The sequence below is a fragment of the Varanus komodoensis genome, unplaced genomic scaffold (genome assembly GCF_004798865.1).
Source record: "Varanus komodoensis strain SLA01 unplaced genomic scaffold, ASM479886v1 scaffold24, whole genome shotgun sequence".
Taxonomy (NCBI): domain Eukaryota; kingdom Metazoa; phylum Chordata; class Lepidosauria; order Squamata; family Varanidae; genus Varanus; species Varanus komodoensis.
The window spans coordinates 5,441,912-5,466,171 of record NW_025335641.1 but is presented as its reverse complement, the minus strand read 5'-3'; the positions used below and the strand labels follow the sequence as shown (position 1 = coordinate 5,466,171).

At 41.6% G+C, this 24,260-nt stretch overlaps 1 protein-coding gene across 1 annotated transcript; it reads right to left on the bottom strand.

Moving 5' to 3' along the window:
- Window positions 1-7,003: 7,003 nt before the first annotated feature.
- On the bottom strand, window positions 7,004-23,058 carry LMO4 (LIM domain only 4). The gene is made up of 5 exons (XM_044432472.1): window positions 22,351-23,058; window positions 19,603-19,841; window positions 12,549-12,645; window positions 12,106-12,261; window positions 7,004-7,765 (listed from the first exon to the last, which is right to left on the bottom strand). The coding sequence occupies exons 2-5, from the start codon at window positions 19,836-19,838 to the stop codon at window positions 7,757-7,759; spliced, it is 498 nt and encodes a 165-aa protein (XP_044288407.1). The 5' UTR covers window positions 19,839-19,841; window positions 22,351-23,058; the 3' UTR covers window positions 7,004-7,756.
- Window positions 23,059-24,260: the final 1,202 nt, after the last annotated feature.

Below are 24,260 nucleotides of genomic sequence, written 5' to 3'. Positions count from 1 at the left end.
CTTATTTTACTTCATTTGTTGCTTTTGTTGTAAGCTGTGCCAAGACGAGAGTGGTGGACAGGTTGTAAAGGCTTTAAATAAATAAATAAACAACCACAAGGCATGGCTTAGCACTATGTAATACAGCCAGTAAGTGGTCTAAGGTTACCCAGCAAGCTACATGACTGAAGAAGGTGTTTTGGTTCGGTTTTTTCCTGCTCCAAAGACTACACTCAAGTTCAGGGATGAGCAACTTGTGGCCATCCAGGTGTGTTGGCCTACAGCTGCCAGCAGCCCTAACAAGTATAGGCAATGTAAAGGATCATGGGAGTTGTAGGCCAAACCCTATAGAGGGTCACAAATTTGCTCCTCTGGCTTTAGTTCCTGTACTGGCCTCCTGGAGCTCTTTGTTTTTTAATATTACACAAATTGAATATCCCCATGTCCAATCAGCCCAATTAAAGCAAAGAACACTTTGTTCCTCTAATGCTTTTGTTTATTTTGTAAATCACTCGGTCACCTTTCTGTGATTCTTTTTACTAAGCTTGTGCCCTGAGCTTCATTAAATATTTTGCACAGCAAAATAACAACCTTAATTATAAGGACAACCTGTGTGACCCAAATTACTTGATGCATTAAAGCAATACTAGATGCTATCAGAGGTTGTCCACAAATCTTCCCTTCAAAGTTTCTGTGAAGGAGAGTTTGAGTGCAGCATGGGAGAGAATAAAAAAGAAAATACAACTTTACAAGACAGATAAACGAATACATTATTGCTTGTATTATGGAGAAATAGTGAATTTGAGAAACATTTTTATTCTTGCATTTTCTGACATGCTTTTGGGTTCATCCAGTTCTGGGCAAAAGGGTAGCACACATAAATAGGCAATTGCGCTACATTAAGGGCACATGCCCTGAAAATTACTTTCATTTCCTAGCCGATCAGGATGAAATTCTAAGGCTAAGTAGACAACACAAATCTTTGGCTTAAAAAAATAAATAAATAAAGATTTGGGGCTACAGTCTCACTCTAAAAATCCTAAGGAGAAAACACACCAGGTATAGACACAGGTGATTATCAAAGTTTAACTATAAGAGAAACAGCTATTTGTATTTTGCTCTGTTCTCGGAATTCTATTTTATGGTTACCATTCTAAATTCAATAGACAATCATTGAAAACCACAGTGAGTTAGTATTCTTAATTAAGCACACTGAGAGAAATGAGCTTAAGGATACCTATGTGATGGATTTGGCTGATGTCTTTCCCAAAATCTTAAATACCCAAAAGAATATATCACAATATATTATGCAGGTGTGTGTGTGTGTGCCCTATAACCCTCCCCAGAAAAGTGGCTATAAGCTAACCTGTTCTGAGCAATTCCTGGAATATTTCGGTGGAGCACTTCCAAGCCAGTGTACTCAGACAGAAGTGTATGTCCACATACTTTATGCATCAGGCTAGAAGCCTGCCGCCCTGGGTCTCCACTGCTATTTTAATTTGTAAAAATATCTCACATCCAGATTTGCAGAACTGGCCATTTCAGCACAGGATCACCAACCAGCTCTGGTCTGGACTTTCACGGAACTGTGATTAACAGCTGAAAAAGAGACTTGTTCACAAAGCAACAAGTCAGGGCCTGTAGCACATTATTGGCAACAGGACCCAAGGCTTGCAGCCCATTTCAACCGTCAGTCTGAACTCCAAGGCATTCTCTTTAGAAACCATACCCATTACTGGTGGCGTTAAGCAAAGCAAGCCCCTCCTTCCCATCACACAAACATAGTAATAACTTTATATACTGCAGGTTGAACTCGCAAAAATCAGCCCTGACTTGTCTTTTGCTCTTCGTAGGCTTGCGATGAGATCACTGCGCTCCGTTGAGAGCTCAAATTCTTTAACTTGACAAAAGACATAGGTGAATGTGTCACAGTTTTACTGTTATGCAGAGCTCAGATTCTGTAAAGATAACAAGGGCTGTTCACTGCTTGCCTCTGTTCTGAATGTGTGTTAATCTAAAATGGCTGCTCAATAATACTTTAATTGCAGTTTCATGGCAACAAATTGCCACTTAACTGTAATAAATTTTCTTGTGGCTTAGCTGGACTAACAATGCTGGCATGCACCTGAGAGAAAAGAGGACAATAGAAATCCAGAACGTCATGTTCGACATTGTCAAGGCAGAGAGGAGCAAACCACAATGCCATCCAAGATAGTTCTACACCAAAGCATTTCGCTTGAAGAAATCTGTACAGGCCACAGTCTCCCTCCGTATCTTTATTCTCAGAATACTCCTTCAAATACATTTCCCAGGAACCAGCGACAGCATTGCATAGTTTTGAGATCATTTCTAAATCAGTCTAGATAACCGATAAATATAAACTGATTTAATGAGCAATCATTTTTGTAGGATTAAGTACTCACATGTTTAGCCTAAACACTAAGTAACGTAAATCATCAGTGCTACTGCCCATGGCCAATTCCCCGTCATGATTCTAAATATAGGGCCCTCGCTCCTATTTCCCGTGAAGCATCACTGCCCCACAGTGAACGTTGGGAGGGTGCAGCGGATGGTGCATGAAGCTCAAGCCAAAGCAGTCTGAATATTAGGGTGCTCCATGTGTCATGTCCTGTCCTGTCACAAATGAGTGTCTTGTCAATTCCATTTCAAAGGTAAGAAGCCAAAGGGACTGTTGCCCACCAACATTTCACATCTGGACAGCAGATTGAACTGGGAGACCCACATTTCTCTGCATCTTCTGAAATGTCCTGAATATATGTTGTTTAAAAAAAACTCTATTTGAGGCTAAACATGAATTAGCATATGCAAACACACCCTCTTTTGTCTATTTTCTGTTGTTGTCGACAAGCTTTGTCTCAAGGAGCTACCCTACAGAGTTCTTTGTCTCTGTGTCACCCACATGGAAATTAGACCAAGGCCACAGGTTCTTCTGCCCTGTTCTAATGGATGAGACCTTCAGATATTAGTCTTGGTGTAACAGCCTCTTTTTATATTTTGTACTTGCAAAAAAAAGAAATCAGGTAAGACTGAGAAAACAGTACCTCATAGAGAACTGGTTTGGAAAGGCTTAAATTTTCCTGCCCAAGGGGATGTGCAGACCTCTTGACTAGAAAGCAGGATAAAATTAGAGGGCAATTCTTTTGCAAAATTAGTTCATTAAAAAGAGAATCAATCAATGAACCATTTCAGCATAAGAAAAATATCAACTCATGCGCATGATTTCACAGTGGTTGTATTCCTTTTGACTTTGTTATATAAGCTACAGCCATGTTTGAAAGTGTAGCGGTCCCTACTGAATGACAATATATCCAGGCTAATTTTCCTGGCATGTGGACACATCTGGAAATTTCAAACATTCCCCTGGCTGTTGTGAGGGTGGCTAATCGCAGAATCTAGCAATGGGGGATACCAGAGACATTTGAAGGAAATGCAAACAACAACCACTCGAGACCTTCATTTTGCGTCAAATTGATCCAAGCTACCAGTAAGTGTGTCTGTGGGCAGGGGGATTAAGTGGGAGAGGTAGGTCAACATGGCAACTGTCAAGAAAAGTGTCCACTAATGCACCTAATGCATGGTACCTCCAGGTGCCATGTTGCCTCCCTCTGGTCTATATCTCTACCAGAGGTGGACAACTTGTGGCCTATTATTCAACATCAGTCCTAGCCAACATAGCCAATAGTGAGAGCTATACCAGGAGCTGTAAACCAAAGTGGCTGGAGACCTGCAGGTTATCTACTCCTGATGTACATGGATCCCCTTCCTCCCTTTCTTCCTAGCTTTTATAGCTCAGCCCATTACTGGTGTCTCGGGATGATTTACAAGCACAAATAAAATAGAAATTGCACAGCATCCAGTCTATATCTGGGTGGGTAGAAGGTACTCCGGAAATGTTTTGGACTTCAATTCCCAAGACTCTGCCAACACATCCAGAGTTTAAGAACACTGGGGGCTGAAGTCCAAAATAACTGGAAATGTACTTTCTGCCCAACCCTGCCAACATGGATTCTACAGGTGCTGGAGAAAGCACATAGAGAGATGAGTTAATATGAATTGCTCCTTCCACTGCCCCATACTGCAGATTTTAAGGCACAAGGGAAAAGGCATCCAGATTTTCAAATAACACCAGGTATTCCTATCCCTATCTCTCTCATTTGCTCGCTGTCTCTCTCACACACATGCACACATTCACCATTAGAACCTGTTCTCATTGTCTGTTATGCCTCCAGTTTCAAGAGTGTTTTACCCCAAGCAAAAATACTAGTTAAATATGTTCCATTGTATATTCATAGCTCCATCAGTCCTCCTCCAATTTAGCACATCAAAGCAAAGGCTTCATCACTTGCATGTGGATTATGCTAACATGAGTGACATTTGTAATCTTATAGGTCTGCAACTTAAGAAATGCTTTTAAGCTTGCTATTAAATAGGTAGCTGTGCTTTAGGAACCAGTCATATAATAGTTTATTTAAAGTCTTTAATGAACTTCAGCCTCTTCATCGCTAAATGCCACACTATATTACTTACTGAAAATTATTAGCCATCATCTTAGTACTCTAGGTTGTATTAGACAACTGTAAACCTGGCACATACGGCTTTAACAGCAGCAGGATGAGTGCTTAGATATGGAAAGAATGAATTTTAAAGGGATCTCTACAACAGCACTAATACTAGAGCTTTACACTCCTGTGTCTCAGAAGATCTCCTCAAAGGAATTCAGACAGCATAATTCACAGAACTTTACTGCTGGCTCAAACATTTTAGGGGAACATAGAGTTCATCTCTGAAACCATCTAAAATTGGTTTACTTTTTATTGGTTGGTCTTGGGGTTTAGACTATACTATATAGGAGGGAAATTATTTGGTAAGAAAAAAACTCTTCATATTGAAACACCACAAATTGCTTATGAATTCACATTTGCTTCTCTAGCATGAAAATAGTCTGTTTGGCGGTACATGAGGATCCACACAATTACGCTGTATTCTCCTCAAATTTCTTCACTGGCTTCCAATTGAGGCAAAATTGCTATTACATCTCAGTGAGGCTAAACAGATGGGGAAAAAAAGCGTTTCCTCCCTGGATGTCAGAGTGCAACAGACCAAGTTCATGCAACACCAAATCATACTTTGGAGTCACAACTGAACCTGCCTACATCGGGCAATACAGCCCAAATTGAATGATGTGTTTTAATTTTGAAACAAAGTTCTTTAAGCCTAGGAATTTACTAAAAAGCAATCTTTTCCCTCCTGCTTCTAGTTTCACTTTAGGATCTGAAATTTTGTGTGTACACATGCACCTGTTCTTTCCCTACCAAGCAGCAGAATGCCTGGGTATTTTCCATCTGAACATTTAAGACATTAGATAACCCTGTTAAATGAAGTGAGCTATGGAGAGGATGAGGAGTTCCAAAACTCAGAGGTATCTTCTGTGATTGCTAATACCTTTCACCAATGGAAGATAAATCCTGGATCAAATCCATGGTCTTCCATGTTTGTTATTCCTAACATATTAGAGGAATTCCAGTGCAGGGTAGTTGTCTTAATATTCCAAGAAATAAGATGCTTCAGTATTCAATTGAATACTAGTTTGAAATTTCTCATATTCAGTTCTACATCGCTTCATGGTCACAGTGGACATTCAGTTTAGTCTTCTATATTGCAGCAAGCATACCTTTTCAAAAGTGCCTCTCTTAAAAATCAGTGTTTTACAGGACTGCAATTGAAATACCTTGAAGGAAAACCCAAATTCTATTCCTTCCTACATCATTTACCAATAGCCAGGATGGTTGTTCTTCCTCCACCATACATTTTTATTGTATAATCTTTGTTTTTGTTGTAAGCTGCCCCGAGGCTTTGTTGCGATGGGGGCGGCATAAAAATGTTTTAAATAAATAAAAAATAAATAAATTTGGACTGTGGTCCTCTCATTTCTGTGAAAATAAGTTGAAGCAAATCCATCCTATGTTGAAGCACTCCCCTCATTATTTAAAAAATGCCATAAGCTATATTTTCTCTTTAAAGCATTGTGTATGTCCAATTCATGACTTATCCAAAATTCACATGCAGGATTTTAGTTACACAGCAAGTATTGCTTGCAATACAGTTGTCTTGGTCCTTGTACATCATCTATATTCATAGGTATTTCCCCACCTTTGCATACACGACTGCCTAAGAGAACAGGCTAAGCATGAGTTGTAACTTGACAACCCTGCACTATTTAAGCATGGGTTGATAACTGTAAATACCCAACAAGACATGAATTTTCTTCCTGGGTTCAGTGCAACCCATACCCTTATTACTTGTGAATAAGCTCTTTATTTTGTGTGTGAAATTAACTGGTTTAGGCTTGTACCTCAGTCTTCTTGAGCAATTATAATAAAACTTTTCAGAATAGTAGTGCAACTTCACACTACGCAGCACTGAAACAGCACAATCAAATGATCACGGTGGAGCAGGAAAAAGACTTATATCAGAAACAGAGAACACAAGGAACTGACTAGCCCCTCCCAAACGTTCCAACCATAGTGACAAAGATGTAGAACAAAGTACAATTTCTCTCTCAACATGCTTTACTATGCCCAAAAGTGACATTTTAAAACAGTTTTCAAACTTGTCAAAGTTTTAGTTTGACAAGTCAGAAATCCTGGATGTGGCCATGAAATCGCATAAATCTGATTAAACACAGCAAAGCAGTAGCAGAAGGAAGCAGATACAAACATACATTTCCTGTTAACAAAGTTTAGATGACAGCTGAAAAGAACACAAAATTGGTCACCATGCCGGTTTTACTAATCAAACACTTACGTTATCTGAATAAATATTTGGAACACCAGAAATTACTTTTGAGCTCTGTACCTCCACCAAAAGTGATCTGTTATGTCAAGTTCAATCCATTCTATCACTATAGAGGTGTTAGCAGAAAATCCAGCCTTAAAGTGACGGTTGTGTAACATTTCATTTCATGACAAAATCAGTTGTTACATCATACTGAAGTCCAAACTCATTTAAAGATATTTTCATTTTAAGTTTTTATTATTTAAATACACCATACTAGAGCAAATGTCTCTGAAAGTATCACAAATAAAAGATTTTTTTCTTCTTCATTCAGCAAATTAGGAGTAGGTGAAAATTTCTACACAGGAGCTGCTATGAGCTTTTTTTTTTCTTTTTTCTTTTGTGTCATGGGAAGTAGCAACATTAGGACAAAACACACTTACATGCATACATACATTGTATTTTACAGAGATACAATAAAAGTGTTTGTGATAGAATATCACAAGAGCCCCATCTTTCCTTTAGCTCATGTTTGAGTTTTGAAACACATTTCCTTACAACACTTAAATATACAAAGAGCAAAGAGAATGTTGTTAAGGTAAAACACAGGGTACAAATTCTGGACAGTGCCCTGCTAATTGTTAATGAGGGTAGAATGCAGACTTGAAAGCTTATTTTAATTAGCTTCATTAGTCATTTTCCTCCACCCCTCCCCACCCAAAGTTGTTCTCCTCCGGTGGATTTTTTTTTTTCCTCTACAGTCTCCCATTAGCCCAGATTCATGGAGTCCTTAATGTTCATTTTCAGTCATTTTAATACACCAATAAATGTGGGAAGGGCAACCAAGAGTAAAGAAGGTGCAATGGCATGGAGCTGGCATTGATGCTAGCTACAAAGGTGAGTTGTCTACTGGAGACATGGGATCCATCTGTGATGAACAAAGTTTGAGATGAAGGCACGCATTCTGCTGTACTCTGACCTTTTAGCAGACCTGCAAGAAATAAAAATGGTCATCTTAGTTGAAATGCTTTATCTGAGCAAAATGTGACTGTGTTCACTTTCTCACTCACTTATTTTATTAAATTAGTTTCCAACTGTGACTCAATTAAAGGTTTTCTGCAATAGTCATCCAAGTCCCTAAAGAGTTCAAGTGGAAAGACAAACAAAAATATTTTCCGTAATTCTGACAGCAAGCTATACTTTCACAGAAGAAAATAAAAGCTTCTGGTAGGAAATCCTACAGCCAACTTTTGCTTTTCGAAAAGATACATTTCCCTTGGAATGGAATGAAATGACATGCTTTGCCTTTGAAGCACCAAATAAAGAGATCTTCTAAATTATGAAAAATTCTGTCTAAAGCAAATAAGATACCCTCCCCTAGGCAACGCTAGTTAACATGCTGCATAGCACAAAAGCTAAATATAGACATTTTGGAGTATTTTCTTCCCATTTAAGATTCCTCATCTGCTATGTTAGTTAATGTTACATAAACTCTGTAATATATGAAGTCAAACATGTGCCTCTACAGTGATGTGTTAATGAATTGTGATAATTAAAAATGCCTAGCTAGACAGAAACCTAACTTCCATGGATAAAGTAGAAACGATCGACAGTTTTCAAATGCAATCTGTTTGCAATTACCAAAATGAAATAATATATTAGAACTTTATGGTTTTTAAATGACATTTTGAGCTTCCTAGGAAGGTTTTTTTTTACCCTTTCCCTAAGTTACTAAAAGCCTGAGGTCTATTAGTAACTGCAACCCCCCACTTTCAAGCTAATTAAAGTGGTGGAAGCTTGGAGATTTAATTCCCCAGAGCTGATGCTCAGTGTGAGAAAGGTAATTTGTCTGTCCAGAACAAAGATTAGGGAGCAGCCAGCAAGCATATTTAATAAATGAGCATCAAGTGTCCTCTACTATGGACACAGACAATACCAATTATGTAAGTACAAGGGAATTGTTGAGCGATATGTAAACTAGAAGATTGTCTGCAACAGACAGAATAGCAAAATGTAATCTAACTCATGCTTTATTTACAAGTATAAGAGCTGAAGCCAAGTGAATGCTCTGATCACCACCAATGAAAGGAAAACTTATACCTTGTAAAAAAGGGTGGGAAGTAGGGAAAGAGAACTAGGATCAAGTATATCTTTACAACCAAAGAAGACTGTAAGCTTTAGCTCCAAGCAATACAGAGTCTGCACAGGACAGCATAGGCCTCCATTAAGTCTCCACTTTATATTCCAGGTTTTAAAAAAAGTATTCTCCAAAGTCGACGGTGTTTGTATTCGTGCTTAAATAAGGACACCACTTAAGAAAACAGTTTCTCTTCCAAATGTATTAGGAAGCAGTTCTGAGAAGCAGCTTAATATTTGGGTAGGTAAAGCTGCCACACAGCTGCGTGTCCCAGGATGAATGGCTAGAACCGTGGGTCAGGCAAGCCACTTCCCCAAAACGACGACGACTAACCCTGGGCAAGTGGCTAATTGCAAGGCTGAAAATCGTCAACGTTCAGCCTAAGGGCCAGTATCTGTTTCAGAAATACCAGCAGATGCTCCTTGGAAATAGGCTGTTTTAGTACATTTTCTGAAATACAGAACAATCATAATCTATACATGGATGGAGTTTCTATCTTCTGGAATAAAAGACAGATTAAACCCACCACTATCCGTTCCTACAAAGCAACTGGACTGACTTGGGCCAGTGTAAACTAACCAGATCCAAATGCATTCATCAGCTTCTAAGGACCGCTTGGCTATCTTTACATAATAAATTTCCTATAAACAAGGATGTCATGGCACACGATACAGCCACTATTCCTTTCCAAGGGGTAAAATACTGGATATACCAATGTAACAGTTTGAAACAGCAAGACTGTGCACAGCATAGAAAAGAAGCCGTTGTTACAATGGTTCACAAATCCAAGCAACAGAAAGGTCAAAGGAAGAGGGCATTAGCTAAGAATGGAGTAGGAAGGCTGGTACTAATCATATAGTATGATTTCATTCAGCAGTATCATTTGTTAGGTGTCTTCTATGACATCACTGTAATGAGCCCACAACTTGACTCTTCCCTTTGAGGACTCATACATCAATATACACAAAATATACAGAACCAAAGAGAGCACAAGCTACTTTAAGACAAAGGACCTTATCAAATTAAAGCCATAATAAGTGGACTTAACTCACCCAAACCTACTTGTGAAAGTGACAAAACATTCTCTAGATCAGGTGTGGGCAAACTTCAAGCTGGTAGAATCTGCTTTTTACTAGAATGCTGAGATCTATCAAATGGCACATAAGCCACATACTTAGAATTAAAGAGTTCTAAGCCCAAGGATTTATTCTGAGTACCAGAACTGTATGGACTTGCAGTTCTTTCACACACAAAAAAAATCAACCCCTAATTACCCTAGTTTTCTTCATCTCAGCAGTTCAATTTAGGGTGAGGAGTCTCATTTTGCTGCTGTTATTGCTAGACTGTTGATCTAATGCAAATCATTCTGAAACGCAGCTTCTGCCAACCCTTGCATTAGGCTAAACTGGTGCTACCAATCGAGAAGGTCGCTTTGCGTCCATCCCCATTTTTTCCAGCACCTCTTTAGCTGTCTTTTAATGTACTGCAGCAATGCAGTTAATTACCACATAAGTCTCTCTTGCTACTGAAATCTTTTTGCACATTGAGTTACATATAGGTTGAAAACAGCTTTGCAATTCCAGCATACTTATCACTATTTTATTCTCCTCATTGCTCTCCAGTAACAGCCAACATTCCTATAGTTTTGTTGAAACATGCACAGAAAAAAGTCACCACCAAGCATACATACAGGAAAAATGGATAAACACAAATGCTGAACTACCCAGACAGATGTAAAATGTGTTGTCTACTAAACAAAATTATTTAATAGCAAAGACAGCAAGTTTGCACCTGCACTGATTACTGTTGTTGTAGGTGGTGGTGGTGGTGGGTGTTACAAAACAATATTTAGAAGAGGTCATGCTTCTAAACCCACTTGCTTGGAAAGAAGCCCGTTAAACCTAAAGTTGGAACCACATTCAGACAATCTGCATATGAGTACTTGATTCATCTGTACTGCTTAGAAACACAACACACTTGGTCACTATTAAATAAATGGCAACTTTCAACAACATCCTTAATTGTAGCAAGGAGCAACTATTTACTGACAAGTTCATGTTTTCCATAACATGTTTCTCCTCTAAAGACAGACAACATTTGCATTCTTTTTGATGCTGCAGAAGCTGCCCAAGGCTTTTAATTTTTTTTAGACTTTATCTTCAAAATTTCCAACTAACAGATAAATGTTATTTTTTGCTATCCTTAGAACAGACATTAATGAAGTTCCTATTGTAAATCCATAAAGAATTACCAAGTGAAGTGTGCACTTTGTTTCAATGCAATAACTCAGTGCTGTGTGATTGCCTGGGTTAATGATGAAAAAGTCAAATATACTATCAGAGCTGATGGAAAAATCCATCACCAATTTGAAATTAAAATTCATCTGTGGTCAATAAGATTTAATATCCATGCAAGTGGCGCTGTAAAGAGTAAATGAATCAATGTCATCAATACATAATCAGTATGAAATATGATGCGAATAAAATTATGTGTAAGACTTGTGCATTCAGTGTTTTCTGGACCAGTGTGGAATGAACAGTCCCTTAACTGAAGGTTGACAGTAATTATTATAAATTAGGCATAGCAGTTATCAAAATGCACCCACTTGCATAGCTGTGGGACTTATTAAGGAGATTAAAACAAATCTAAAAACTGTCCAGCTCCAGCAGAGGTACAAGACAACTGTTGATCAATACGGTTTTCTCTCTGCTAGTGAGAACAAGCCATGCATTTTAGCAGTAAAATCTAAGAGACATTACACACGTGATCAAATGGAGCCAACAGGAAGTGAAAGCATTTTTTCTTCAAATCTAGTCAACTCAAGCTAGAGAACCAAATAAAGGTTATTATTTTTCCAATGGCACTGCGATGAGTCTGCAAACCACTATTGTACAGTTTGCTCATCTGAATTCAGGATGCTTCATTCACATGCTTAATGAAGACAGTGGTTTGCATCCACAACAGACTTTTGTCTGTCCAAACTTTTATGGCAAACTAATTCTTCCTCTCAATACAAAGATCCCAAATGAACCTCAGTCATGTCAGAACACAAGCACCTCCATGGTTAAAGCTGCATCCTGTTAACCACATTCAGTCACGTAAAGATATTGGGAAAGATATCCAGTATTAGATTGAAAAGAAATTAATCTCGATTCAGCTCTAATAAGGCCTATTAGCAATTGTTCAGTATTCACCTTCTGGTCTGGCAGTAGTGGATTGCTCTGAAGTGAATTCAAATGGCCATTGATGAGAGCTGTAGGTCTATCATGTTCACAGAATAAACTGCCATTGATGTAGTGAAACCTGTCTCCAGGGACCAGGCGGTTCCGGCAGGTAGAGCATGTAAAACACTGAAACAAGAGAACAAAACAAGTTAAACTTAGGAGCAATGCCCCAAAATGCATGCGAACGGCAGCAGAATGGATACATGGATTTGCAACCATGTACAGGGCACTGCTGTTGGAACTCAGTGGTGTTTTCAGACATGAAACACTAGCATGGCATTTGCATTGGGGGAAACTTTTACTTTTAACTAAACCTGTTTGAGCCCACAGCATATACCAATTTTATTTGAATACGGCTGTACAGAAGCGGCAACATGGCTAGGGGAGAGCATCAGAAAGTCAGGTTTTCCTACCTTAAGATGATAGACATTCCCTTGTGCCCTCATAACCAGCTCACTGGCAGGAATTGACTGCCCACAAGCACTGCAAGCGCCACTATTCCCAAATAACCTGGAAACAAAAAAGGTGAGGTTTGTAACTTCCCCCCATGTGAGATACTCGCAAATGAATCAGATAGCATTGGAACAGCCATTTCAATTTGAAAAATCCTCTTCTGAAACGTGCTTACAGACTTTTGGGATGCGATCATTTGAAAGATGCAACACAAGCCGAATAGTCATAGAAAGATCCTATACCCCTCAAGACTTGGATGCACAACAGCTAATAAAATATTGACTTGCATCTAGCAACACAAACCAATTCTCTACAACACTTTTTATCAGATTACAGGGTTTGTCATAAAAAAGGGGGACAGAATTCATGACTGGAGTTTAAATGCATGGTGTCCTTGAAATTATATGAAGAACTTTTTTGTACTTTAATCATATCTTGAGAGATGAGTCATCAAAAGGGTTAAGAGGATTTGATTGTATATCTAAGACGACATCATGCTCAGTGTATTGAAACTCCAGTAAACCTCCATCAGGGCAGAGTTTCCATTAGAAACTCTCGGCTATCCAGGTTGATATATAATGTGTATGGGTTAACCTTTTCAATCATGGTGTCAACACTTTAGATTTGCCTCTGCTCATCTCTTTCATCCTAACCTTCTCTCTCTCTCTCGATAATGAAATGCTTGCTCCAACTTCCCTCTATCTGCTCCTGAGTCCACAATTTAGATTACTTCATCTCTGCTAGCAACAAACTGAATGAAATTTCGATTTGAGCAGAAAGTAATTTACCGGGATCTGGACCCATTTGTCATCATATCTCTCTGGGTGTTTGCTGTATCACTGCAGTTTTCCTATGCAATCAAATGAGACCACAACATCTGCCATGGGGGGGGGGGGGAGAGAGAGAAGAGGAAAAGGAGGAGGAGGAGGAGGAGGAGGGGGAAGAGAACTGTAGGAAAATACACACAATTCTTCTACTGCATTTAAAGGCACAACATATTCTGTTGAGATATATAATACTTTAATGAATATTGATTTACCACTTTATAGAATGTGTGTGTTAGAATTTAAAAAAGGATTTTTTCTTGCTTCATTTTTTTCCCTCGCTGCACCCACAGCTATTCATAAGGAGGGACCCACAACCATCTCATAGTGGAGGAAAAATCTGAACTGTTAGGCTCACACCAACACCTTCTCCCATGGTATTAAGGAAAAAAGCCCTGGATTCATGAAATTAACTTATTTGTGTCATAAAGAGTATTTGCATGGCCTCTTTTGCCTAACAATTAGTCATATGATTGTGCAAGTGTATCATTCTGGAGGATTCTACAGAAAAATGCTGTATTCTAAATCTTTGCTGCATGCCTCTGTATCAAGGAGAAAGAAAGGGAAAAAAATAATTGCTTTGAGTTTTCCAGAATCTGTGCTTGCAGAGGGAGGCTTGTCATGTTCAAACTACTAATTTGCTGTCGCCACTTTATTGAAAATAGCCTGTAAGTTGTTATTAAATGTATCGACTGAACGACAGGGAGAGTAGTAAAACTGCCCCTTAAGATGGCTTTTAATAGGAAGCCTGAGAAACAAATTTTGCAGCAGCATCGATTTGAAGAGTTCAATCAAAACTCCATTTCAAAACTAATTAGTCTGAGATCCGCAACACACTGACACTTTCTTGCGAGTCAAAATGGGTACAAAGGGAAAGCTGAACTAATACACTGCCAAGACCTCCAGCCTGAAAAGGACTGAACTGTCTAGAAAACTGGATGGAATGCCGTTCTAGTATCTGCTCAATCATGAGGACACTTCAAAGTATTTACAAGAACTACTGTGACTCCATCCTGACTTTCGCTATGTGTATTATTCCTCTGCACACCCACACTATTATCATCAATGGCACTGGTCTACAAGGAAGTCATTTAAAGAGGCAGCAGGCAAGGCTTCTTTGGGTCTATTTGTAGCACTGTGACCAAAGTGGCAAGAAAAATTACAACTGGAGGGCTTTAAGTGACAAAAGGAAAATCTCTTGGCTGCATGAATGCTCTTTTCCCAGAATTACATGCATCCTCACATATCTTTAGAGGAGGCAGACATAAAAAGCACAGCCTTCTGTGGAAAAAGAAAGGAACTGAAATGCAAACTACTGAATTGTAATAATTAACCATTCTGATTTCACTGAACCTCTTTACATAAACCATGCATGTGTTATACAAATTACCCCAAGTATACAAGAAGTAGAGACAAAGTCAAAGCAGCTGTGTATGTAAACTCTAAAGTGGATTTCAATGCCCAAATAGGTCCACCCTAACCCAAAACAGCTACGGGTACATCTATACTCCACACACAGAGTCTCATCCTAGAACAATTTGGGTTTTTTTTAAAAGAAAGTCTACAGCTGAAAACTAACGGTAACCTGCAGGCATGCATGAGATTACAGAGCTATGCTACTATAAAAGGAAGTATTCATCCTTACCCACTACTTTTTAAAATAGCATAATATGAATTATTTTTCTTCCCTGCTAATGGGTTTCCTCTTATTGTGTGACAGATTTAGCAAAAGCTTTAGTGAAAATGTTTCATGAAAGAGAAAAACAATGACTGTTAATCACCCTCTCACTGAAAAGTTGTTTTTACATGGGTTCTGTGAAGAAGGAAAGTTAATTAGCTAATCAGGGGGACTGTCCAGGACAGTATTTAATTTAAAAGGCTGGAGGCTTTAGGTGCTCAATTAAGTAGCTATCGGTCTCAGACTGGACTTTAATGGGCTCTTTTCTCCTTAACTCCAGCAATGGGGGAGAGATACCCCAGGTCAGGCTAATTAAAGCCAGGGGACTCTTTAATTGCGATGACAGAAGTGGTTTCAGTTTCCTCTCTTTGGATCTTGGAGTCCAAGGAGGTTGTTAATATTTCAACATTTGGGCAACACAATCAATCACCAACATTGAAATGCTGCATATATGGATGAAAAGAAGGATCTATATCTTGTAGCACAGTGCCACCTTGAAAGTAATCCACTGTTCTTCCCCACCACATTTCCACCGTCTGAACTTTAGGAAGAGAGCGGGGACCGTGCTGATGAAATGAGAAGATGATAAGAACAACTAAGCCTTTTGGCGCCCCTGCTATCCCCAAAAAATAATTTACTCAATGGGAATGCTTTTCAAATAGATTTCAAACACTCAGTACATAAAAAATGGATCACAGGGATTGTTACAATATTGTAAAAATAAAAGACCTCTCCATTACCTGCCCCTGAATTCTGTGCATGTTAGAAAGGGTCAGCTATGAAAGGAGGTACATGCATGTACCCAATTGCATCCAAACTTCTGATCAGAAAGAAATGCATGTCCAAAGCTACCAATCCAGAAGCAATCAGTTTTCCAGCAGATTTCCTACACTAGATTCAAATTCTATACCAGCTGTATTAGAGGTAACAAAGGCTACATAGAAAATTATGCCTGGAGCCAAGTCCATTAAAGGTACTTCAGCATAACTACAGCCCAAGCACCTTAAAAGCACCAGAAGCTATTGATACTTAAAAGGGGGAGAAAGGCGGCTGTGCAAGTACAGCATTAGAGAAGGGGGAAGAGGGGGAAAAAAATCAGCCAAATTACGCTTGGTTAATTCAGAGTAACAGATCTGCCCCCAAGTGAATTGGAGGCCTTGAATTAATTCTGTTATGACAAATCAAGATAAACGTTCCCCCTAAATTGCATGCGATTTAATTAATTTTTGAGATCCTGGATTTTTTTTCCAAGCTAATAGTTCACATGCTCCTGTGCTGTCATTGTGCTTGAGTGGGCAGACTTCAAAGTGATATTAAATAACCAACTATTAGATTTACCTAGCACGTCCTATTGGAAAAATGCCATTTAATTACCTAGCTTGTTCAATTAAAGGGACAGCATTCCCTGAATATAGCAGCTTGCTGTTGATTACCAGAAAAATGAACTCGTTGCCTGGCGGCTCCCTTGCTTTCCTCCCCTCCTCAAATAGCTCATACTGCGGACAGCCACGTGAATAGCAATGAGTAGCAAGGAGAAAGGAGAGCGTCTCCTGCCTGTCGGAATGGGGATCGAGTGCCTGCCCCGGCACGCCAAGCACAGCACCGACAGCATTATAGAGGGACAGTGCTGGTGGGGAACTGCACTCGCTTCTACCGTGGTGCAAACTATTTGATCGGAGCATTAATAAACAAGACCACCCACTCTTCTTCCTCTCCACAAAACAGCCACGGACTCTTTCCCTCAGTCGACTCCAGATGGGACATAAGGATTATGGACCGCCAGCTAAATAGACATTAGTATGGAAAGGGTTCTTAGGCACTAGCCCTTTAAGAAAAGCCTATCTCCCCCCCACCCCCCACCCCACACACACCAATTCTCTGTTGCTCTCTCCAAGGCCAATTTTGTTAATTAAATGTTTTGTTTGCGACACAGCTCTCATTCATTTCGGACACGTCATTCCAAGCAGATCTAAGCCAGGGACGAGATCTCATTAGATAAAACCTATCATAACTAAGAGAAAATGGAGGAGACACTAATTAAAGCTCTTAATTGTGCAGATTCACTGCCACACTGCAGCTTTATCTAGAATCTCATGGCTGGGAGCATTGCCCATCACCCTCCTCCCTTCCAACCTTCCCCTCCCCCACCATTTGCTTAGGATACTGTGGCTGCAAGTTGAAGGGCCAGAAAAAAAGTCAATGGACACCATCCACTTGCACGTACAAGCACATCCCTCAACTGCCCAAGAAATCTGCAGTAGCCTTTAGAAAGGGAAAGGCCACAGATCAGAATCCATCTTGCAGCCCCTTGCTTTAAAAGCACAAAGTGGGGTCTATGGTCCTAGCAGAGCCTCAGAGCAGCCATATGCTTTTACTTCAGATGTTGGATAGTCAAATTCTCCTCTTCATTTTATACTTAAAAACATCCCATTCCAACTCATCATGTTAGGGATTTCTGCAAATGATCTGAAGAACAGATCGGGGCTTTGGAGGTCTTTTATCAATCTCCTTCCCTTTCCATCCTGTATCAAAACCGCACGCACGCACGGCAACAGAATGACAGAGCTGAAAGGATGGTAGAATCTTGCTTGTCAGATTATGGCATCCAGTTAAACCTGCCTGAAACTCCTCAGGGTCACACATGGAAAGGCTTCACGTTTATGCACTTAGCTCAGATCTCTATATCCTGTGGCAATTTAGGCTTCCAAAAGTCCATACCTGATATACTAAAGCATCTTGATCTCCATTTTATCCAGCAAGCTATTGAAAAGTTAAGCTGATGGAACAAAATCAGTTCAAATTCGCCATCTGATAAAGCACCCTATTTATAATGGCCTACACTGAAACTGTAATAAGTTTTGGCCACACAAAAACCTGAGGCAGAGATTCCAATAAGCTGGCCTGAACTTGCCTTAGGGCTACAGTGGGCAACTTCTCTTTTTAATTAGTAGTGATCAGAAGAGGTTTGTTTGATGGTTTTAGCAGAGGGAGACAAAATCTGTACTGTTCATTGAATATGAACAGTACTGTCAATTTTTCCACTTCAAACAAACCTCTTTTTCTAACCGTTCTGCTCTATTTAATTAGAATTCAGTCTCACTTATGCAGTTGCTTCGGACAGCAATCAAGAACATATCACTATAACCCTGCGTGTGATTTTTGAGCATCTGCTTTTAAAAATCCACAACTTATCAAAATTAATGTTGCAATCCATTAAAACCTTTCCATCGCTATTTTGTTTTCTGTGTTATTTAGCTTACTGAAGATACCAACATAAACAGTGTGTGTGCATGTGTATTCACAAAAAAAGAAAGAACCCCTTGGTGACAGCCTTTCAAAATATTGATGTCTCCAAAATCAGGACAGGGCAGAAAAATTCCGCACAGCACCGCATACAGCTATTCTAGAGCGTCACAGGCAAGTTCCATCCGAAAGATGTTTGAAATGTTTACAGCCAAGTTTCTGACATAGGGATGCATAGAAGAGATGGCAACACTAAATTGGTTCCTTCTTCCTTCCAAGATCCAGAGATGTTTTTTCCCAAAAATGTGCTAAAGTGTGATGATTGGGGGCATCCAAAAAACACCCCATATGCCTTCACATTCTTTCTAAGCCAAAAAAGGTGGGAGGGGGAAGTTTAATTACTGGTTGCTGAACTAGAACACCTCCTCAAAGCATTCATGTGCATCAGTCTATCAAGTCATTTACTCAAATTAAATGTGTAATCCTTCAAAATGCCTCCTTTCAAAATGAGTTAAAAGGAGCTTGAGTTCACCTGAAAAGATCCAATGGGCACCTGACCTCAAATTCTTTTCATTAATTGTTCCAAAACTAGTGTCGGGAAAGGGAAGAGTTAACACATTTCACTAGTACAAAATAGAGAAATGAAAAATATTTGATATCAGTAGAATATTTTGAGTATGTTACCATCCATACTATGTATTTCTTCTACAATAAAAGATGAGCCCCACAACACTATGACTGCTGGATTGTATGTATACACAGTTTTGCGCAGCAAGCAGCCATAGCCCCTCCAACAGTTAATCAATTCTTTTCACAATGGATACACAGAATCGGTCATTCTATTACCACTTAAAGGTGCTTAATGCACCTATAATAAACCAGACACTATATGGCTAGCTTTTTAAAAAGTGTTTCCACCAACAGTCCTAGTTAACTTGCCCTTTCCCGTGCTCGAATTTCAGATAAACACAATGCTACTGTGACATCATATTTTGTGCAGCCCTTTCTGATCTGGGACTTCCCTTTAAGTTCAGAAGCAGCTTAGAAGCAGCATTCAGATCCACTACTTCTTCAGCCACCTGTGCAACTCTGCCCTCAGGAGAGGCATCCAGTGGAGAAACTGCTCCAATAAATGAGACTTCTAGTTCTGAACTACCACCTTCCAGCCCACGCTTTCCTCTGCTTCACAGAGAAGTCTCTAGTTCAGTGTTCCTATATATTTCCTCAAAGAACTGACAAACCGCCTGTCTCCCTGCCTCCCTCTCTCACCTGATGTAGTCGTTTCTGCACAGGATCATGCCGCTCTTCGTATAGCAGGATGTGCCAATTTCTCCCAGCTGGGCCTGGCAGCAAGAGCACTTCAGACACCGGCTGTGCCAATAACTATCCATGGCATAGAGCAAGAAGCGATCAGCAATTTTCCCCCCACAGCCTGCACATCTTTTCCATGAGAGGGAGCCACTGGTGACCGGGGGAGGCTGCGAGCTGCTGCCCGGATTCACCATGGTCTGGTTAGGAAAGAGAAAAATGAGAACAGAGGGTTACTTTTCAGGCCAGGAGCCCTTGCAACTTGTCTGTCCAATGCAATGTTATTTTAGACGGGGGGGGGGGGGGGAGACAGCCACTTGTTTATTTTTCAGAGCCTTTGTTCTGGGTTGATTAGCTGCCTCCCCTTCCAAGTTGGCTAATACTGCCCAGTGACAGTTTTAGCCTGCAATACTCCTGTCAAACTTCGAGTGACCCCCACTTTGTTTGCTGCCAGGAAAGTACACACACCTGGAGTCACACAGTCTGTGCAGCCCTCTCAAATATACACTGTTGGAGCCTGTGATATTTAAATGAGAAGGACAGGAAAGCAGACAGGATCAAGCTACAGTGCCTGACCACAACCCCTGGGAAGCACAGTTGCCATTCACAACTTAAGGGCATTCCTTAGTTCTATTTTGCAAAAAAGTGCAAGTATTAGCTCTAGAAAAACCCCAAAGTGGTGAAACAGGTTTTTCAAGGTCTCTTTTTTCATGCCATTATCTGCAGGGATCCAGTCAGGATTGTCCTAATTTATTTATTTATTTTCAAAGATCAAACGAAGTGGGGTCCCCCTCCTAAAAGAGGTTTTTCCAGAATAATAATAGATCACTAGAGTTTAAGAAGCCTGTTAACTTCCTATACAAACACAATCTACTTTTGTCTCACTAATCTGCCCTTGATCAGCAATTTAAATGCTAAATGCTTTGTTGCCCTAAAAAAAGTTTTTGAGGTAATGGCAGAGAGGCACGGAACAATCAAGTATGCCCCACTCAGGAAACAGCTAGCATGGCTGTCTCTAAAAGTGCTGGTTTAAAGAAGCAAAACACAGCCCGCCCTCTCTCTCTCACACACACACACACACACAAGTATATTTGTCACTTTGTAATGAATGCTTTGTAAAAGCAGGGCAAAAAAGAGATTAGTAAATGCAACCTATTCATAAAGCTGATTTCAAATCAATTCCCTGGCTCTGCCTCTGCTCAAGGGTCCAACGACTAGAGCTCCTTCAGTCACTTACGCTATAAAAAGATCAAGTTATTTACTGCCAATTTAGCAGGGTGTTTTTTGCCTTTGTCCTTCGTAAGCTGTATGTACTCAACCTAAGGCGTCTGGCCATTCGCTAAGACCTATAACTCTGAAGTGAAAAAGAAAACTTTTCTTGTTACTTCTCCAACTTGGCTACAACTTCAGATTCCTTAAAATAGGCCGTTTAAAGAAAAACTCAAAAACAAAAAAGCAGGATTTCCTTCAAAATAACTCCTGATCATATGGTTCAGTTGACCACACAATAAACCAGACTGCGAACTGCACCAATTAAGACTGTAACTAAAAACCCCGCGACTTGGGAAAGAGAACCACTCTAAAAGCCATTAGCATTGCATTTCTCTGAATGCATCATATACCTTTATGTAAATTGATTTCTGATGCATTTAACTCAGGAATGGCCTTTTGTTACCATTTCCAGCAATATGAATCTGCATTTATTTTTGATTAAAAACAAACATTTCAAATCATTTCAAACCACGTAGAATCTTTTCAAAGCTAAACCCCTCCCCCTACAAACCCACTCACTTACCCCCTTCATTCTTTGTTGAAAGGTAAATATTACATAAAAAGGAAACGTTACACTGACAGAAGCATCCAGTAACCCCATTAAGCTAAAGCCCTTAAGGACAAGCAATACCTTAATGCTGATTAAATCTAAAAGAGATGAATCAAGAAGACTGACCAGAAAGTGACTCCCTTGATAACTAAGGATGGGCCCTCATCAAGTTTCATTTGGAGCTGGGGGAGGGTGGGGGGGCAGAGAAAGAGAAGGAAAGCTTTTAACTTAAATAGGCTTACTCTGGTAATTACACAGCCAAGCAATTTAGGTCCTGGAACAGAGGCAATGAAACAGAAAGGAGAGCTGGCAGCTACAGGCAAAACACACACACCCCTCCCTCCTTTTAACAACGTCTCTGGTGATTTTAATGGAGACCAAGGGAGGGACAAGCGTAGAGCTTGCAATTTGTAGAACCAAAAAAAAAAAAAAAAGCTTAATTCACGGCTTGGTTTTAATTAGGTTGATTCATCAGATCTCCCCTGAACAAAAAGGAGGCGCAAGAGGGAGAGAAAGGAGAAGACAGCAGCGAAAATACCTCACTTAAGAATGAATATAGAGAGATATCTTGCAGCCTGCCACTGTTGCAGAATACTGTTTACTACAAATTGAAGTGGGCGATCTTCCCTCCTTCTCCTCGACTCGCAGGCAGAACCGGGCAGGCAGCCTTTTGTACCGCTACGCTGCAGCGGACAGCCGCGGCGCCGCTCGGCTCGCCGGAGTTAGAGGCAGCCGAGCCCTCGTTGATGCAAGGCGACGGGTAGTGTTTACTTCCAAAGCCGGACACGGAGGGGGGGAGGGGGCGCGGGCGGCCGACGAGGAGCATGCCAAAATAGCAAGAAGCCCCAAAAAGGCATGGAGTTTCCCCTCCCCCCGCGCCGTCTTACCTGCTTCCCCTCTATGGTGCAAGAGGCCGTGGATAACGTGGCTGTGGCGTTTGGGGAGCTCTCGGGAGACGGGGAAGGCTTCCTTGCCGGAGAGAGACGGATTGATTTGCTTTTCAAAACGGCGCCAACGAGAAGACACGGACGGGCTACCGCAGCCGAAGCGCCAGGCTCAGGAAATTACAAGCGCCCCAGCCAGGAGGAGGAGGAGCAGCAGCGGGCTTGGGGGGAGAGCAATGTCCGAGAAATGTCCGGGAGACGTCTACGCGCGAGTGTTTCCTTCTTTCTTTTCCTTCCTCGTCCTGCTGCTGATGCTTCCCCTCGAGGGGAGCTGCAGAGCTCAGGCGCCGCCGCCGCCGCCGGGCTGCAAAAAGCGAGCACGGGCGCCGCCACTGCCGCTGCAATCGCTGGGTTAAGTTTTGGCAGATGTGGCCGCACTTCGGAGCTCTCGCGCTCTCCCCCCCGCCACCCCTTTTCCACCGCCACCTCCTCTTCCTCCTCCACCCTTGCGGAGCCGGGGCGGCTTCCAAAGGCTCCCGCTGCCAACGACCACAGTCCCGGGGAAGTCCGGAGCGGGAGGCAAGCAAGCCGGACGTGCCGAGAGCGGAGGCTTCTTCTTAGTGCCGCTGCGTGCGAGACGCTCGGGCGGCAGCAGGACGCGCGAAGAGGCCCCTCTCGCTAGCGCCCTCGCTGCTTCTCTGCGTTGCGTTTCCCCATGTGTTACTGACAGAGCAAAATTCCAACGACTCCGCAGCACGGCCCCTCGCGTCACGGCGCCTCGGCCAATCCGCCCGCAGTTTGTTCAGGCGGAATAATAAAACCTGCCAATCCTGAGGAAGACAAAGGAATGAGCGAGAAAAGGAGGGAGGGGACGAGGGGCAGTCTCAGTCAAGTCAGGTCGGAAGCGCAGGCAGCCGCAGAAGCTGGGACGCATAAGGAGGGGCCGGCCGGGTGCCCGGCCGGGGTCCGTGCCGCCGGCCCGGCCGCTTCGCTCAGCTCGCGGGGACTGGAGACCTTCTCCTGGCCCCAGTGATTGCAACGCCAGAGGGCGGCCGGGGTTCCTGTAATTAAGGCCTCGATCCTGCGCACGCTTCCTCGGGAGGGAGCCTTTCCCCTTCCTCCCTCAATGGACTTCACGCAACTTTCTCGCCCACCTGGCTGCGAGCAGCCCCGCGGGAAGCGAAGCACGGCGGCGCTTTCTCCGTAAGGTCAAGCTACCAGACTGTCAACTCAGGCGCGCTGCCTTGGGAGGAAGCCCCGTTAACTTGTGTCGCAACTTACTTCTGAGTAGTATGCACGGGCGCGCACAGCCTGCGTGGGAACTTTGAACGATCCGAATTCCCCCGGGGTACCAACCAGCCGGGCATTTTCTAGGCTAGCAACAGTGCGTTTCTCTAGCATGCCTACTCGAAAGTGACTCTCGCTGAGTTCAGTGGGGTTTACCTCCACGCAGTTGCGCATATGATCGCAACCTATCCAGGCCTGCCAGGGCATAAAACTCCGTTATTCGACTTGCTTACTTACGAGTAGGTTCAACTTTAAGAGCTGTCCGCAGACTGTTCTCAGTTGAGTGACTGCATGGATCTGTCTTGCCGAAGGGCAGATCCCTTACATTTCAATCATACATGGGCTGCTTTTAGGTGTGGCGAGTGCTTCATCGTTCTGATCCCGTTTATCCGCATAAAAACGACTATAGCAAAGATCTAACCCTGTCAATAGGTTAGGACAAATGAAGCCGCCCAGAGGGCTGGTCGAAAACGCTTAGCTTCTTTAGTTTGAATGGTTTCTACGCTGCTGCGATGGGCTTCTAGAGACATGTTTATGCCCCATTGTACTGGAGAGGTTGCCTGCAGTAGGTAACTTTTGGGGCAAATTTAGACGAACTTTTACAAAGCATCACGTTGTTCTTTTAT

Excerpts from the sequence above, each read along its gene's own strand:
- LMO4 (XM_044432472.1), bottom strand. The coding sequence starts at position 19,838 with ATGGTGAATCCGGGCAGCAGCTCGCAGCCTCCCCCGGTCACCAGTGGC. Across the intron at positions 12,646-19,602 it reads TGCAGAAACGACTACATCAG|GTTATTTGGGAATAGTGGCG; the intron begins GTGAGAGAGGGA and ends TTTTGTTTCCAG. Across the intron at positions 12,262-12,548 it reads GGAATGTCTATCATCTTAAG|TGTTTTACATGCTCTACCTG; the intron begins GTAGGAAAACCT and ends CTCTTGTTTCAG.